Source organism: Amblyomma americanum, chromosome 11 (assembly GCF_052857255.1).
Source record: "Amblyomma americanum isolate KBUSLIRL-KWMA chromosome 11, ASM5285725v1, whole genome shotgun sequence".
NCBI classification, from domain to species: domain Eukaryota; kingdom Metazoa; phylum Arthropoda; class Arachnida; order Ixodida; family Ixodidae; genus Amblyomma; species Amblyomma americanum.
The window spans coordinates 23,993,302-24,010,424 of record NC_135507.1 but is presented as its reverse complement, the minus strand read 5'-3'; the positions used below and the strand labels follow the sequence as shown (position 1 = coordinate 24,010,424).

The following is a 17,123-nucleotide window of genomic DNA, read 5'->3' as shown; positions in this document are numbered from 1 at the left end:
TGCAAGAAGTACAGTACATGCAAACCAGGAATGGGGGTGGTGGACCATCAAGGCGGCCAGAAAACTGAGTGATCAATCCACTCATTGGAAACATCGGGATATAACAAACGAATTACACGTGACACCTGTTCGTTAAAAATTTGTAAGTAGGCTCTATTGCACACAAAGAGACCACGTGACCTAACGTGATCTGGCTGAGCACGCACCGCACCGCTGACGGCGGTTGTTCTGCAAGGTGCTGCCGCAGCACGAGTTTTGTCTTTGAGTACCTACATGTCTCGAATAAGGGAGTAATTACTCATTGGCATCCACCCGAACGCAGCCGTGCGGCTACAAAGGAAAGCTATACAGCTTTCTCAGAAACTTCGTAGTTAAACTTCGTCTTGGTCCGGGGTTCGAACCCGGGACCACCGCTTGACCGGAGCAGTCGCTCTACCAACTGAGCTAACCAGGACGGCAAGCTTATGCTAGGGCGAGAGCGAATTGATCAGTAACTCGAAGCGGGAACAGTGTTGGTCAAATGTTCTAGGTAGATCCCCCTACTCCACCTTGGGTGATTCCCCTAAAACATTGGACCTACATCTTTCGAGAGTTAAAACTTTTGCCTCAAATGCACACGGTGCATTTAACTATCCCTGCTATATGACAAGACCTAGACCAGATGTTTGGGCGCACCTGCAGAACGCGCCAGGGGCCAGCGTACAGGGCTTCTTGTGGCTCCTGGGCCGGCAGCAGTGTTCCCTGCACTGAGAAGGCATGTAGCCGCAGTCGCACTGCTCGCTCCCCTCGCGGATCAGGTTGCCGCAGAAAGGACCCCGGGGCGCTGTGGGGAAGCGCCACGCTTTCGTCAGGGGCGTATGTCCCCGAATCAACTCATACACACCAGCCGCCTTTCTGTGCGAACAAGATATACAAAATTAGCGGACGGCCAGACAGTGCCTATCCTCGATTACCGATACGTGCATAGTGCGTGGACATTTGTTACCTAATGTCCATTTCTGTGTTTGTCTCTGTCGTAATCTGGTGCTTACGATACTCCCTGCACATTCAATGACTGCATTATTCTGCATTCTTGCCTTTGGTTTCTCTTTTTTTTTTCATTTCTTGACCAAATTGATGTCTAACATTTCTTTCTGCAGTTTTCTGTGTTTTCTGACAAGCCAATCTTTGTGAATTTTTTTTGCTAGTTTTCTCAACGTCTTTTCGCAGGTTTTGGCGGCACTGGTCTCTGATGCCATTTTTTGGCTTTGACAGACCTGTAACTGAAAGTGTAACATAAAAGCTGACGAATAGAGTCATTATTATTATTATTCTAGCAATTTGTTTCGGCGGCTAAAAACGATTCATTGCGGTCTTCGGCATACGTTAATATATACAGCAGATTATCCCTCAGCGATACCCCTTCCCCGGGGGCTCAATGCCACCTCCGACGGTGTAAACACACTGCATAACTGAATATCGATATGCAAGACACCGAGAAGGACGGTAAGCAGGATCAATGCGATGTTCGGGTAGAAGTACGCGGACACAGCCCAAGATATGAAGCGGCATGTATCGCCAAGGTTACATACACTGCTTTGCGGTGAAAGCAATGACAAAACCCCCGAAATGCAGCGCAGATCTGCTCCTTACCCTGGAGGCAGTTGTCACGCGCCCCCTCTCCGGCGAACAGGCGCTGCAGCAGGAGCGATATGCTGACGATGCTACAGGGCGAGAACTTGCGGTTGTTGGGACTGTTGCCCGGCTGCGCGTTCGGGTACATGATGTAGTTGCCCTGGATGCCGCCAGGGGCGCACTCGTTGTCCAGGTCGTGCTGCGTACGCCACGGCATGGTCATCACGGGACGTCGTTCAGGCTGCTGATGCAGGCATCTGGCGCGTGTGAAGGGGGCTTCACACAGAAAACGAGCTCAATGATGAATTCATGACATCAGGCTGTGACGGGTGTGAATTAATGACGGGTGTCAATTAACGGCAGATGGTAGAGCGCTCATACGCTCCGCCTTAGTGTTACAAGGAACTGCAGCCCAAGACATTGGAACACGTGCCGTTTACTTGTGGCAAAACAACACAAATTCGTTTATCGGCGAGTTTCTACATACTTCGCGCCGAACGATTGCAGAACTAATTGCCAGAAGTTCCCTTATTCCACTTTACTAACATATGCTGTCGAGATCCGTCGGCTGTGTTGTGAGTTAACGAAAGTCTATTAGCCTGCCAGGTGGAAATCTCTGGTCATACTAGTTTATTGAGCATTTCCCAGTTTGGTCCCAGCTGAAACAAATTGGTATCAACTGGTACCAACAGGGAATTATTTCATAAATCAGTTTGATTAGGTGGAAATCTGAACTGGTCAAATCAAACTAGTTTATTGAGCATTTCCCAGTTTGATTCCAGATGAAACAAATTGGTATCAACTGGTACCAACAGGGAATTTTCATAACTCGGTTTGATTAGCTGGAATCAGTTGGAAACTTCTCTAATATTTACGGTGACGTGTCATTTGTTAGAGTAAAACTGTTACGTGTTGTGACAAGAACAGGACGAAAGGTTTAAAAAGCAATGTGAAAACCACAATTCTTGGCGTTAGGCCGCCTGGTTTGGGTTACCATGCGGTCGGACATTGCGACTGGCCAGAGTACGGGTGCCGCGGGTAATCAAGATATATTTATGCATGAGGTCGACAGATTTTATCGCCTTTTTATTTCATTTACCTGGCTTTTCAAAACTACTGCAGGGAAAAAGTACCAGAAGTAGGGACTCTGGTGTCTAAGAGAATTTCAGGCTAGGCATGGAAAATAAGATCGCATCGCGCGCCAGTAGGCGGGGACGTTCCGGCGAGCAACACCCACGTTGGCGCCAAAGTTGTGCCCCAGCTCGTGGGCGAAGGTGATCTCGCTGGTGCGCTGGGGTACGCGTCCGTTGTGGTTCTGGAAGGTGACCAGCGCCGTGTTGAGGCTGCGCCGCCCCCTGTACAAGTCCAGGGTCTCCCGGTCGTCCACGGGCGTCACTCGGTACGTCTCGCAGATGCCGCCGGAGTCGGCTGCGCGCGCACGCGGGAGAAGTGTGCTCAACGTTTCGCGGCTTATTAACCAGGTCGGCCCAGCTTTGCATAGATCACGTGGCGTGTGCGCCCTCAAGAACGGAGCGGCGGATACCTCTCAAAGAAGGATACCATCAGCCAACGGCACCGACATATTAGACGTTTTCAGCATACCAGACACGTATTAGCGGAGACGTATACCGGTTTACCGGACGCCGCCTGCGCATGCGCACTGACATTGCTGGGGCCAGGCGCGACCACTGCGCGTGAGCAGGAGGCATCCGGTAAACCGGTACATATCTCTGTAAATACCTCTCTGGTATGCTAAAAACGTCTATAGAGGAGTTTTAGTATAGCGGAATTAGTGTGTTAGCGAAGACGAGACATGAGATGGGAACCGTTCTTAACAAAGTGCTAGCGAAAGTTGGTTCCTGATTGCCTGGCAACATTGCGCTGAGGACGCCATGCACCTCCCATGCGCTGTTTCACGAGGAAAATGTATACGCGGTACCCTGAAAGATTTTCTAATGAGCCCAGTGCACTACAAGGAAAGCTGCATCGAGGCCCCCTTGTCCACTACCTATCTCAGCTTACCTAGCGGTTAATGCGGAAACTGCAGACTCCCTAGCTTACAGCTACTGCTCTATATCTCAGTTGTCCTAAAGTTCACCGGTGTGGTTTCTCGAACCATCAGCTTCTAATGCGTTAGCATTGGAACCACCATTAGCACGAATAGCGTCCGGCGTTGGCGGCGTGTGCAACTTCGGGGAGAAGGAAAAGTGGAGAGAATGAAACTTGAGGAAAGGGTAAGGGGAAAGTGGAGATATGGAGAGGACGAGTCGTCCAGAGGCGACTGGTGGCAACCGCGGTTGCCATTCAGGGTCGGAAGAGGTGAGGAGAGTAGAGGGGTACGACGCGTCATATGTTGACGCCACTCGCCACCGTCAGGGGACGACGCTAATGCTAACGCATGCTCTGCCGCTTGAATCGCGTTGATCGTCTCTGAAGTTGTTTATTTAGGCGCTCTACCGTCGGCGTCGGCGACGAATGCGATCCCCAGGAGTCCCTTGGGCAGCACGCGGTGTGTCCACAGCACCGAGGCGCAGTACCCGTCGTGGTTGGTGTACGACAGCGTGTGCAGCAGGTGCGTCGCGTCCAGATCCTCGCGGCAGAATGGGTTCGTGCGCCGCTGGGAAACCTCGCACGCGTCCGACTCGTTCATCTGCGATGACGTCATGGCATTCGGACGCAATCACGTTGTTAACACGCCTGCTGCGACGAGCAGTTTTCGTTGCCGTTTCACCGAACCGCAGTTCAGTTTTCCAACTGCCGCTGACAGCAGTCTACTGCGCTTGCGCTGCACTTTTTGCTACGGTCAGTTTAAAGGGGCATAGAGACATTACTAAACTTGGATCACATGTCGCTAAATTAGCCAACGCTCAGTAAATGATTTTTAACCTTTTCCCATGCAGCTTCGGTTTCACTAACCAAACGATGGTTGCGAATAAAGCAAGCACGTGAGTTACACAAAAATGCATTATATATGTACTAGCTTTACCAAGTCTGTCATTCCGGCTTCTGGAGCAGTTTAGCGTAAGATTTGAGGGAGATAAAACGACAAAGAAACCATTATTTTCGGCTTCTGTTTGCTTCAAGTAATCTCATACATATATGACGTCGCAATCACCGTTCGGAAACCTGAAACCACGTTTTAGGAATTTAATTACAAATTATTCATTCAGCGCTGGCGAATCCCACGGTGTGATCTATGTTTAGTAACATCGTACGCATCATTCCAACGGAAAAACACACCTGGAAAAATTTAGTGCCTTCACGCCTATAGCCTCCTGAACACGCCAGCACGCCTCGCCAACATGCCAAAGAGGCACGGACACAAATATGACTTACGAAGGATGCATTTTTTCTTGCTTCAGCGTTTAGGGGTACATTCCAGGTAGCTTAAGCCTGAGGCAGTGGATAAAACGCAGCCGCTGGGACTCGGTGGTCATTGCGTTCGACTGTCGATAACGATATCGTGGGATCGCATCTCGGCCGTGGTGGCCGGGGTTGCAATGTCCTCGCATTCTTGTACATGTTATCTCCCCTTCTGACCTTGGTTTAGATAGGCTTAAAAGAACGTCTTGCTGGGCAAGTTGGTAACTGTTCATCCCTGGTTACAGGCGCGAAAAAAGACAACACAAGGCAGAAAGACGGGACGGAGCGCCATGCGAATAGGCCATGCGGATTATGGGATTCGTGGCTCTCTTGTTTGTGTCTCTGGCCAAGCCAAAGTGAAGCCTCACGTCGATCCTCTGCACGGCGAACGAGACGTCGATGATGCCTCCGAAGTCGGTGTTGCTGAAGATCTCCGACGCGGCCGCCGTGTGTGTGGAGACCATGCTGGTGATGACGTCCCTGGCCTTGTCCCGGTCCCCGTTCATCTCCGACAGCACGGCGCCGAACAGCGTGTGGTCCACGCTGATCTCCAGGTTGCACACGCGCTTGAGCCGCACGTCGTCGGGGTCGCGCCTGCACGGTTGAAGCAACCGCTTCTGCAAATTCCCTTATAAAAATTATCTGCAGGAAGTCTACAGACTTGTTACACGCTCTATTGCCTTCCTATAGATATTTCTTTTTGTCTATTCATAGTCTATAGACAAAACACTACAAAAAAGTGCGTGGCCATAAAGCTATACGTTGTCTATAGACAATCTATAGACTGTCTAAAAATTTTTGTAAGGGTTATTAGTACAGCTAGAGCTGTCAGTTGGACATTTCAGCACTGGTCAATGTCGGCCCGTTCGGAGGATGCCTGCGTCAGTGACACTAGAGTGACAAACTCTAAGCGACACTAGCGCCACAGTGTGCGTGCCTGTTGCGGGCGCGAGTGAAGCAGCTCTCCCTCTCTTTGGTTCGGGTAGCTTGGGAACTCGACGCGCGCGGACGTTCCGACGCGTCGCGCCGCTCTCCGCCAGCGGTGCGAGGCCTCGCGAGAACATTCCCCGCGAGTTAGTCCCGTCCGGCCTCGAAGCTTCTCCCCTGCCCGAGCGTGAGCGAACATTCAGTCGTAACCTTGCCGGTGAGTCGGACGAGCTCGATTCCTCAGCTTATTTTGCTGCCAGCCATCGCTATCGTTGTAGCAGCAGCAAAAAACTCGTTGTGTTAACTGTTGTTCCTTTGTTCCCACAGAGCACGACCCGCCGTGGTCGGCGTGCGCTTGGTAGCGCGTGCTACCTCGGTGTGGCGTCAGAACTTTGAAACTTTGCCAGCCACGGAAAGCGAGGAGAACGCATTTATTGCCCTACTTCAACCCTAACAAGCGTCATTGACCGTGGTCGATGTGACGTTTCACGGGGAATTCACTGCGGAGACTGCCGCTAATAATTTTCGCCAAAGAATTAAGTTCAGCTGTTTTTCCAACATTACCAGGAATTTGGGACAAGCGGTTCTAGTTCTCTTGGCTGTCACCACGTGGTGCATGACAGAATTTAGAAATAGCGCGCTGACATCACCCATGGCGTAACGAAGAGAATGGCCGAGTGGCTGTCACTTAAGAGCTACAGGCCGCTAGGCTTAGCAACAGTGGCTAGTCGCTGTCCCAAATTCCTTGTAATGTAGACGCGTGCGATGCCCCGATTCATCATCGGACGTGTTGGCTTCAAAACATTTTCCGCAGATATTGCGGCATTTACTCCTGTGATATTTTTTCATTGACAAGGAGGCAGAAGGAATGGTGTGTTCTATCTCCCTCGTTTTCTACGTATCACGCAGCATCCCAACAACAGCGACTAAAAAACATCTGGTGCACGCGTTCCGTTGTCAAAGGTGGGAGTTAATTTTGCTCTCTCAAAGACCGCGTAAGCGAAATGTGGGGTAGCCTCCACGGCAGCTGAAGCGTTTCTTTTTTTTCGGCAACACCTAACAAGCAACTTGCGGATCAGTGATACTTCGCATTAAGAACCAGCGCTAAAAACACACACAGAGGACGAGACGAGACACACGAAGTGTTTTTAGCGCTGGTTTTTAATGCGATGATCACAACCAACTCGCCCAATCCTCAGTTCTTCTACAGTGATACTTGGTTTAATAATATATAGTCACTGCCATTGTGACTATACCTCTTCCGTTACTGAAACTCACTTCCACCGCGCCATCTAGCCACACTCATCTGTTCTGTTATGTTCTGCTCTCGCAAAAACCATCCCGTGAGCAGTATTTCTCGTTCCCGCTAACTTGCGCAGTTGAAAAAAAAAACATCGAATGAAACAGCAACTCACTGCTTTTTTCCTGCAGTGGACACATCGAAAGGAAAGCCGGCGACGGCTGCAGCCCCAAGGTGACGAGAAGCGGCCTCGCTACGCTCCGAGTGCGTGTCGTTCACCGCCGCCCGGGAGTCTCCGAGCGACGTATATCGACGACTGCCGACAGCCGGTGGAGGATCAAACGGTAGAACGGAGCGCTTCGGTCGGTGCAGCTACGCGTATACAAGAGATGAGACAGTTAATAGTGCTGGAAGTAAGACGATAAACTAGTGACGGTGCAAGAAAAAGAAAAATGCCAGCACTGCCTTCCCCAACTTCTGCTGTTTGATTTCGCAATTAAGAAATAAAATTGGGCGTGTGGCATACTGTCTATGAATTTTTTGACACTGAAGAAGGTATGGTTTTACTGGGGTTTAACGTCCCAAAGCGACTCAGGCTATGAGGGACGCCGTAGTGAAGGTCTCCGGAAATTTCGACCACATGGCGTTACTTAACGTGCACTGACATCGCACAGCACACGGGCCTCTAGAATTTCGCCTCCATCGAAATTCGACCGCCGCGGCCGGGATCTAATCCGCGCCTTTCGGGCCAGCAGCCGAGCACCAAGGATGCGACCGCCGCGGTCGGCATCGACTTGCCTTCGCCGAATCCATAATGCCAATTTCCTTCTCTGCGTTACTAAACTACTCACTCGCTTTCCTTCAGCAGTTATCCTCTGCTTTTACTCATTTCCAATTTTTACTTTCAGAACTAATTATACAACCTGACCATTTTGACACGGAATCGGCACCCCTGCGATGACCTCATGTACTGAGGTCATCGCAGGGGTGCGTACACGATGACCTCGTGTACGCTTGTACGTCTCAGGTACGCTAAAAGAGTCTACTCTCTATTGTCTAAGGCGTCGTATTCTTGCTGCCGGTAACATTTCAGCGGACACAACAGCAGCAGTAGCGCACCCTGGTGGCAGCGCGCACGCCACAGAATGGGCCTCCGGGAGCCCTCAGTACGTCCCGAGACGAGTAGAGCACCGAGTGGAAGGACCCGTTGGTGGCCGGGAAGAACCGGCTGGCGCGCTCTACGTGGTACTCCTCGTCCTCCCAGGGCAGTGCGATGCGGCCCACGAACACGCCGCCCATGATGGCGCCCACCACGCGGCTGTCGGGGTGCCCTGCGCCACGCACCAACATAGCCCGGACCCTGTTTGACCACACCTTTTGCAGAACTCGCCAAGGGGCCAATCTAGCAAGCTGATCGCTGCTATGCTTTCTGCGTCTTGTTCTCCCTTGTCTTCGTCGTATAGCGTCTTACTGATGCGTTAGCACTAGAACCCCCATGTTGGAAAGACCTGTCCGTCTGTATAATGCCTCGGTTGGCAGATGACAAAGTAAAGCGAGAGAAATCCTCTCCACTTTAAGCGGACACGGGGAGCGAGAGAAAGACGAAGAGATTGGTTTGGTTTATGGGGGTGTAACGTCCCAAAGCAACTCGGGCTATGAGAGACGCCGTAGTGAAGGGCTCCGGAAATTTCGACCACCTGGGGTTCCTTAACGTGCACTGACATCGCACAGTACACGGGCCTCTAGAATTTCACCTCTATCGAAATTTGACCGCCGCGGCCGGGATCGAACCCGCGTCTTTCGGGCCAGCAGCCGAGCGCCATAGCCACTCAGCCACCGCGGCGGCTGGGAGAGAGGTTGGAAAGCAACTGGTGGTAGCTGGCGGAGAATGGAAAGGGGTACAGCGTGTCACACTGCGATTGCTGGATTTGATATGGAGAGTGAAGTGTGGGTACGGAGCGTCACAGGGTGACTAAGGACTGGATCACGTCACCTGCTCGCAAGGTCTGAACGTCAGCGGCTGCTCCGTCCTGAGGGACCACTAATGCTAAAGCTATACTCTGCCGCACCAATGGCACTTACTGTCTATAATTATTTATTCTCCATTGAGCCTTGTGCGTTATAGAGTTGCGTTCTATACTCCTAACGAACGCAATCATCTCCTGGGCGATTCCGCAACTAACCCACAGCTACATCCATCTTGTAGACCTCACACATTGGCGTAAGTAGGGCACGACTTTAGTCCCCCTCCACGTAATATGAGTGGTACCATATGAACCGGGATACACCGCCCGCTCTCACCGACGACGCGGCCGGAGTAGAGGTGGTCGAGATTGACGTCGACTGGTCCTCGGTTTGTCACCAGCATGAAGTCGTCCGTGAAGGAGGTCCGGTCTCGCACAAGCCGTAGTCTGAACTCCCTGAAAGGAATCGAAGCTATTGAGCTTCCAGTGCTCAAAGGCCGACCTCGAAGGTGGGCGAAAAAGCGACGGCGTAGTGGAGTGTAACTGTAAAATCCCAAATCAACTGCATTTCAAGCGCTGTACACCACAGGTTTTTCCACTGTCCCTGCAGTCACGATGCTCTTCAACAGGATTTTCCAGCTCAATATTACGGTAAATGCTTATCAGAGACTGCATAACGGTGCACCAAAATTTCATTGCACGGGTCTGGTCCTGCAAGGTTACTATCGTTTTCCCCATTATACCGTACCATGCAATATAACTTCCCTGCTTCATAGCTTGCCTTTTGAGGGCCGTGAAAGCCACTTCAACGCTGCGTTCTTCGGGCTGGCTCCTGTGGTGTGCCGAGCGCTTCCAGCGGGCTCGCCCGTGCACGTCGACAGGCTCGTACGAGAGCGGCTCGTAGTGGCGCACGAAATGGTTCAGCACGCGGGCTGCGCACACGGATGACGATCGAAGGTCTACAGGGTGTTTCAAGTAATTTGAGCCAATGGATTTAAAAAAGGAAACCTACTCGGTCTTTTTTTCAAAAACTTGAAGCCCGCGGAATATTAAAAAAAACGCGCTTTTGCCCTCTTGCGAGCGTTCCCAGCCGCGTTTTGAATGCGCGCTGAATGCTGAAGTGAGCCGACAACGCTCAGTTCGACGGACTGCACAGTGGTAAATAAAAAATTGCGAACTCCTAACGAACCCTTAGGAAGCCGAACGCGATAGCATTATAATAAATTTAACCCTCCTTCGAAACTCCACAAGCACAATTATGCTAGAAACGCATCCGTTACCATTACGCTACGCACGTATCCGCCTTGGAGCCTCATAACTCGAAAGCTCTACTGACACGACTCAGAAGCATTCCTCCACTTCTCATGACTAGACGCGCTAACCACAGGGAAGTGGAAACTTTCCATACGCTCCGGCTGCTGAGCAGTTCGCACCTTGCAACTAGTTCATGCGACCTTGTGACGCCATCACATCTTTTCCACCAGATTGTAAGCAAAATGCCCACCGTGGCAGGTGGCAGTTAAATTAATTATTGGTCAAGATAGGATGCTTGGTAAGAGCAACATGGTCTCACAAGCCCCACTGATGGGCGTTGACTGTGCTTGAAACAGCCGCATGCCGGGGCAGTGGCGAATCGCTTAACCGCTGCACCAGTGCGCCAGGAGAGGTATGAGGACTTCCCGCAATATAAGAATGCGAAGTAGATTGGTTTGGTTTATGGGGGTTTAACGTCCCAAGGGGACTCAGGATATGAGAGACGCCGTAGTGAAGGGCTCCGGAAATTTCGACCACCTGGGGTTCTTTAACGTGCACTGACATCGCACGGTACACGGGCCTCTATAATTTCGCCTCCATAGAAATTCGACGGCCGCGGCCGGGATCGAGCCCGCATCTTTCGGGCCAGCAGCCTAGCGCCGTAACCACTAAGCCACCACGGCGGCTCGAATGCGAAGTAGAGACTGACTAATCCCCTGTATATATGTGCATGTAGGCAGAGCCTAGGAGAATACGCAGAGGGGACAGCAGGCTGCTGAAGGAACCCATTAACGCTATCGCGTCATGCCCTTAAGGCAGAGCTTAAGTGTGCGCTGAAGTCTTTACAATCCTTGGCTCAAGTTACTCGAGACACCCTGTATAAGAACGCTACGCTAAGAACATCTCACGCACCGCATTAAAAACGAATGTCTTGCCAACACCAGGCACAAACGATTGTAATTTGCACTAGGAACGAGATTTTTCGATGCCATATGTGACAGATGAAGCGGGGAGTTTTCGCCGGAACAAAGCCAAAGCTATAGCTGTCTATACTTACGTATCCAACCCAGCGTCGATGAGCACACCAACTTCACGGCCACAGGTCACATCCAAGGTCATGACCTAGCCACCGCGATGGCTCAGTGGTTACGGTGTTCGACTGCAGACCTGGGAGACGCGGATTCGATCCCGGCCGCGGCGCTCGCATTTCGGTGGAGGCGAAATGCTAGAGGATGTGCTGTGCGATGTCAGTGCACGTGAAAGAACCCCAGGCGGTGGAAATTACCGGAGCCCTCTACTACGGCGTCCCTCATACCCTGAGCCGCTTTGGGAGGTTAACCCCATAAAATCGAAAAACTAGACATATGTCCGTCTTAAGAGCCCCACACCCGAGATCCCGCGTCCCTTGGGCCATGAACCACGTGAAAAAACATACTTGGTCAGGCCATGGGTGCGTTTTCTGCAAAGAATTACTGCACAACACGTTGTATAATAACATGGACCATGCATACTTGATCGGTTAATTATGAATACGGAAGCCGATTACAGCACGTGGTTCGGCTGTGTTCTTAATGGATTCGCGATAAAATCAGTTTTGTGCAACATAATTTAATAAACATGAATTAATGGTTGATTGCGAGAGGTTGGTCACCCAATTATCGCTGCGGCCTATTGCTGCAGTGCTGCGCGTCTGCCACAACGATGTCAGCCCACAATGCATGCAGCCCACATTTCTCTCACTTAGAGCGTACCTCAAAGCGCGATTGAGGAGTCGTCTGAGCCAGGGAGCCAGTAAGCGCCCTTCCCTTCCTGAAAAGCATCCGAGTCTAGAACATTATCAACGCTAATGCCAATGAACATTATGAACGCTAACGACCTGTAACTTCAGTGCCGCGCTCCTGCGACGTTGTCAATGCCAACGCATGCACCGCACATCTGTCACTACCGCCACGTAGCTTAAAGCGCGAATGAGGTGTCCAATGTTCAGGGGGCCAGTTATGCCACGCCTTTGCTTTGCTTTCGATGCTCCCGCTCTTTATCGGTTTCGGCACAGCTGCGGCTCGGCGACGTCACGTGGTTCTCCTCGGCTCAAGGCCATATGAAACACACACCGAACAGGCTACGCTTTAAAGAAAAGAAGCCAGCGAGTGAATCACACTTACCAGAGCTCAGCTGGCGAGGCATGCAGGTCAAAGATAGCAACGTGGCGCAGAGTATTCCCACGTTGAACATTAATGGGAATCTCTACACGGAGCGGTCGCAGAAGGAAGGTCCTCCTCCTCTAGAGATTCTTCTTCTTCTATCATTCTGCTGGAGGCTCGCGCCAGCTCATCAGCAAGGACCCACGAGATTCAAGCACGATTGCATGAACACACATGACCATGATGATGATGTATTTTTATGGCGCAATGACAGCTCTGGCCAAACAGCGCCGCAGCACAAAGTATTGTCTAATTATCATCACCAGCCAGACTATGCCCACTGCAGAGCAAAGGCCTCTCCCATGCCTCTCCATTTAACCCTGTCCTTTGCCAATCGCATCCACCCTACGCCCACAAACTTCTTAACCTCATCCGCCCACCCAACTTTCTGCCACCCCTTCCTGCACTTTCTTTCTCTTGGAATGCACTCCGTTACCCGCAAGGAACAGCTCTTATCTTGCCTTTGCATTACATGCCCTGCCCAAGCCCATTTTTTTCCTCTTGATTTCGACTAGAATGTCATTAACGCGCATTTGTTCCTAACCCACTCTGCCCTCTTCCTGTCCCTTAATGTTACACTTACCATCCTCCTTTCCATAGCTTGCTGCATTGTCCTTAATTTAAGTAGAACCCTTTTCGTTACCGTCCATGTTTCTGCCTCATATATGTGAGCACCCGCAAGATACAGCGGTTATATACTACCATAGTCCTTGAAGGATTATGATACTACTTATCTCTTGAGGGCTATTGGTAAACTGTGTAAAGAAGGTGCGGTCAAGAACTCATTTCCGAAGCATTTCACCCTAAAGAAGCGAAGCACCAGGCCAGGGGAAAGCTTGAACCTGTTGTATCACAGGTGGGTATCCGGCAGCACATGGGATCGAACCTTGAACCTCCTGCATCAAGACATAATCACGTCTGCAGTGCTGTACAGAATAAAGAAACATTATTAGATGGCAGACGCGTTGTATGTCCCTATGGATAAATACTCCAGAATTAACCTAGGGAGCCAGCTATAGTAATTTTATACCCCTGTCACACAGGCAGTGAAAAGGCCTTTGAGAATCAGGTCCTTATATCCAAAGTCGTTAGTTTTGGTTTCATCAACCGAATGATGGCTTTGACGTGTAGTTGGACTTAGGGTCACGCGAGGCACAATAACTGCAATGTAACTGCTGATATCGCTTGTTGTCATTAGGTATTATAGTGAATCAAAAGGCACTCTTGATACGGAGGAGTTGGGAAAGATTACAAATCGACATACTCAGCATGAAACACCAAATAAGGTGTTATACCGAAGTTTTACAATACCAGAAAAGCCCAGCACTAAATTTTTTAAAGAGAAAAAAAAATGACAAAATTTTTGCCTAAATTCTGAAACATGCGAAAGCAAAATTGCATGAACGATAACGACGACGATGACAGAATTATCTGTGTACTCGCGCCGCAGATGGAAGCTGATGGCAACGATGATGTGCAATGCACTGTGCAAGTGTTGCAGTTTATCGGCTACGGCGATAGCCTAGTGGTCTTGTGCACTGGCCAGCGAAGCTGTTCTATTCGCGCCGCGACGGGTTCAAATCCCAGCTGCGGCAATGTTTGTTTCATTTTATTTCACTTGGCACAAAGCCACAAACATCGCAAGATCTTGCTCGGGGTTTACCCATCGGACATAACTTCACCAGTGAAAGTATTGACACCAGGACAACATACACAGGACAATGTTGTCCTCTGTTCTTTTGGTGTCTCATACTTTCGCTGGTGAAGTTACGTCTGAAATACACCAACTAGCCCACATGGTTACCTTGTTACCCATCGGAATAGTGCTTTTGCATTAAAGGTAAAGAGAAGTTTTTGTGCAGCATGGTAATACCAGTGTTTGCGGAAAGCAGAAAACAAGAAAATCATGTTACATAGTGAAGTGATTAAATAAATTGATTAAAGAAATTACAAAAGTTTGTAACTATTACACACAGATGCCTGATTGCAATTAAGGTTTCCGGCTAGCTGTTAGTAACATACTATTTGTTTTAATTTTTCGCACCATTCGAAAACCACGCGCCTGTGGAGAGAGCCCAGCGATGTCCATCAAATCGCATCACTCCTTGGCACACGTGACATTCTCTGGCCCGACCGCACACTAGAGCAGCGAAGAGCAGGAAGCGCCACGCGGAGAGCACGAAACACGAAAGCGATTATTCTCCGTACACAGTCATCGATCAGAAAAGGAATCCCGCAATAGCGCGATACAAATTTGTTCGCTTCTTCCAGCAAACAAGTTTGAACTTCGTTTGCAATACACCCTTCTTAACATTCTTCCACCGCCAATTTGCTGCATATTTTACGGCACCCTTGCTGAGGCGGAGGAGACGCTTTGCTATTTGTCGTGCTTCTTGGATTCGTTCAGCGGTTTAGGAACCGGAAAACAAAACACAGTTTCCCTCGCAGTTAGTTAACAATATCATGTTCTTAATTTTCCCACTGTGTGCCAGGCTATACATATGTGCTTAGCAAAGCATAATCTGAGCAGTGGAAAGCCGTGCTATCTAGCTCAAGCCTAGAGAACTAAAGACAGTGGGTTCTGCGGGCGCAGCAAACAGCTAAGGTCGCAGAAGACCTGGACTAAGGGCCTGTCCCAGTTCAAGGGGTGCAAAGCTCTGAATGAATAAAATGTTGAATACCTCCAAACAATGCAGCAAAATTTCCCTGACCAAGGGTGCTGTGCAATCAGCAAAGAACTCCATCTTTTTCAGGACTGCAGTGTGACCTTTGACGTTCCCTGTTTTTCAGTTTTTTTTACAGCGTTAGTTCTACTGGTCACGTTTCGAGCCTACGAGTTATGCCGATTCCACGGATAGAATCCAAGATGGCGGTTTCCATAGCAATGACATTGTATCCCAGTGGTTGCCATGGTAATCAAGGTGGTTACATTATGGAATAAAATAATAACAGGTGGCAGCATGATGCCCGAGCACCAAAACTCGAAACTAAACTATGTCGATCCGGTATATACATACATCCCTGTCTGGAAGCATCAAAGCCGGGCCACTTAGTCTATGCATTTGTGTTAAATTTGTGGGCCAAACGTTTGCCGCAGACTGTTCCATTTGCATATTCCTAGTTCTCCAGCACTTTTTCTTTCCAGACGTTTACAATATCCCTAACCTCTTTTTCTGTGGTACTTTTCCTGCAAGGAATGTTCGGCAGGTGGCAGATGACAGCTTATGGAGTCCCAGTGTGTCCTGCAGCCTCAAAAACATTTACCAGCACCTGTGGTGTTCAATTAAGGCAGCTCCACAACCTTAGAAATTAAAATCATGACCAGTCAAATTTGTCATCACCTCTATTCTTACTCTGTACCTGCCATGTCATTATCGACTGTGTGACAGACTTCTTTTCAAACCCTTCTAATTCCTTGCAAGCCCATTCAGCTTCGTATTTTAAAATACTAATACAAGTCAGCTTTCTCACATCAAAATATGGACAAGTTTATTCCTCAACACAAACGCACTTAATGAAAGCATGCAACAAGTGATGAAATAGAAAGGGATAATACATGACAAAGCTGCACTAAGAGAAGTTAGTCGCAGCAAGAATTGGCAGTAGTGAGAGTCTGCTGCAGTCAAGAAAGTCATCTAACGAAATCCAAGAACTGTTGCATCCACCTCCTGTTTTCTGATGCAAGATCCAATTTCCTGAAAAGAAAAAGAAAGCATGCCTGAAAACAAAATACAGTACGGTCTCGCTGTATGAATATATCGCAAGAAAATTTGTATAATTGAAAAACAAAACGTGAGCACAGAAGCATGAGAAAGAAAGGCATTCACACAAATCCATTTACATCTGAAGCAATTTACTTGGGGCCGTGTGAAACCAACTGCTCCAAGCTTGCGGGTGTGTACCGTAAAAACCGGACTATAGGTCGGACCGGAATATAGGTCGACCCCCTAACTAACCAATTCTAAAAATGAAAAAGATCTTTTTCAATGGGAAAAGTACCGAAAGACATCCTTACTTTGAAACAAATGCGACTCGAGAGGTTCCACAATGGTGACAGTATTTAATTTCATTTAAATGCTGCTTGTATGTACACCCGGAAAATTTTTTAACAATATCGCGCACCAATCGGCCCGCGTGTTCGTTTCTGGCACACGCAAGTACGGCCTCCTCTTCATGAATCGCCGCAACCAGGATGGCGAGCCTTTGAATTGCGCCCTCGTGAGTCAAGAGGCACGCGCGATCTCTGCCGCTTTCACACGGATGCATTCGGCAGTCGCAGGCAGCGATCTTGCTCACAGCGCAACGTTTCCTTCCTATTCTCGATACACTACGGTCTGCCCACGAAATGATGTTTTCTTCTGGTTGCTGCAAGTTGTAATACGCAGCTTCTGCCTCCGCGAGTGCTGAATGCTCTTTTCGGATACTCCAAATTCGCGCTGTGCCGCCAGGTTCCCGTGACCTTCTTCGTACTTAATCGTGTTTTTCTTGAAGGCGACGGTAAATTGCCGTTAGCTTCCGCGTTGCATCTACTGAAACGCAAAATGGCGGCACTGCTGCTGA

General features: G+C 49.5%; 2 protein-coding genes across 4 annotated transcripts in view; both read right to left on the bottom strand.

Moving 5' to 3' along the window:
- Positions 1–12,841, bottom strand: part of LOC144111009 (phospholipid-transporting ATPase ABCA3-like) — a 103,635-nt gene extending 90,794 nt beyond the window's left edge. The window contains exons 1-10 of the mRNA XM_077644092.1: positions 12,525–12,841; positions 9,890–10,040; positions 9,446–9,564; positions 8,264–8,475; positions 7,320–7,516; positions 5,346–5,571; positions 4,072–4,264; positions 2,852–3,042; positions 1,633–1,813; positions 676–823 (exon numbers count right to left, since the gene is read on the bottom strand). Of these exons, the coding sequence (XP_077500218.1) occupies positions 676–823; positions 1,633–1,813; positions 2,852–3,042; positions 4,072–4,264; positions 5,346–5,571; positions 7,320–7,516; positions 8,264–8,475; positions 9,446–9,564; positions 9,890–10,040; positions 12,525–12,594 (1,688 nt within the window). The 5' untranslated portion in view covers positions 12,595–12,841. The remainder of the gene's footprint in view (positions 1–675; positions 824–1,632; positions 1,814–2,851; positions 3,043–4,071; positions 4,265–5,345; positions 5,572–7,319; positions 7,517–8,263; positions 8,476–9,445; positions 9,565–9,889; positions 10,041–12,524) is intronic.
- A 459-nt stretch (positions 12,842–13,300) lies between these two features.
- The window catches only part of Ndc1 (Nuclear division cycle 1), a 61,868-nt gene continuing 58,045 nt past the window's right edge, over positions 13,301–17,123 (bottom strand). For 2 of the 3 annotated variants that reach the window (XM_077644094.1, XM_077644096.1), the window contains exon 17: positions 16,036–16,258. In XM_077644094.1, the coding sequence (XP_077500220.1) occupies positions 16,195–16,258 (64 nt within the window). In that variant the 3' untranslated portion in view covers positions 16,036–16,194. Of the gene's footprint in view, positions 13,460–16,035; positions 16,259–17,123 lie in introns of those variants that run through there. The other variant, XM_077644095.1, reaches the window with a different exon arrangement.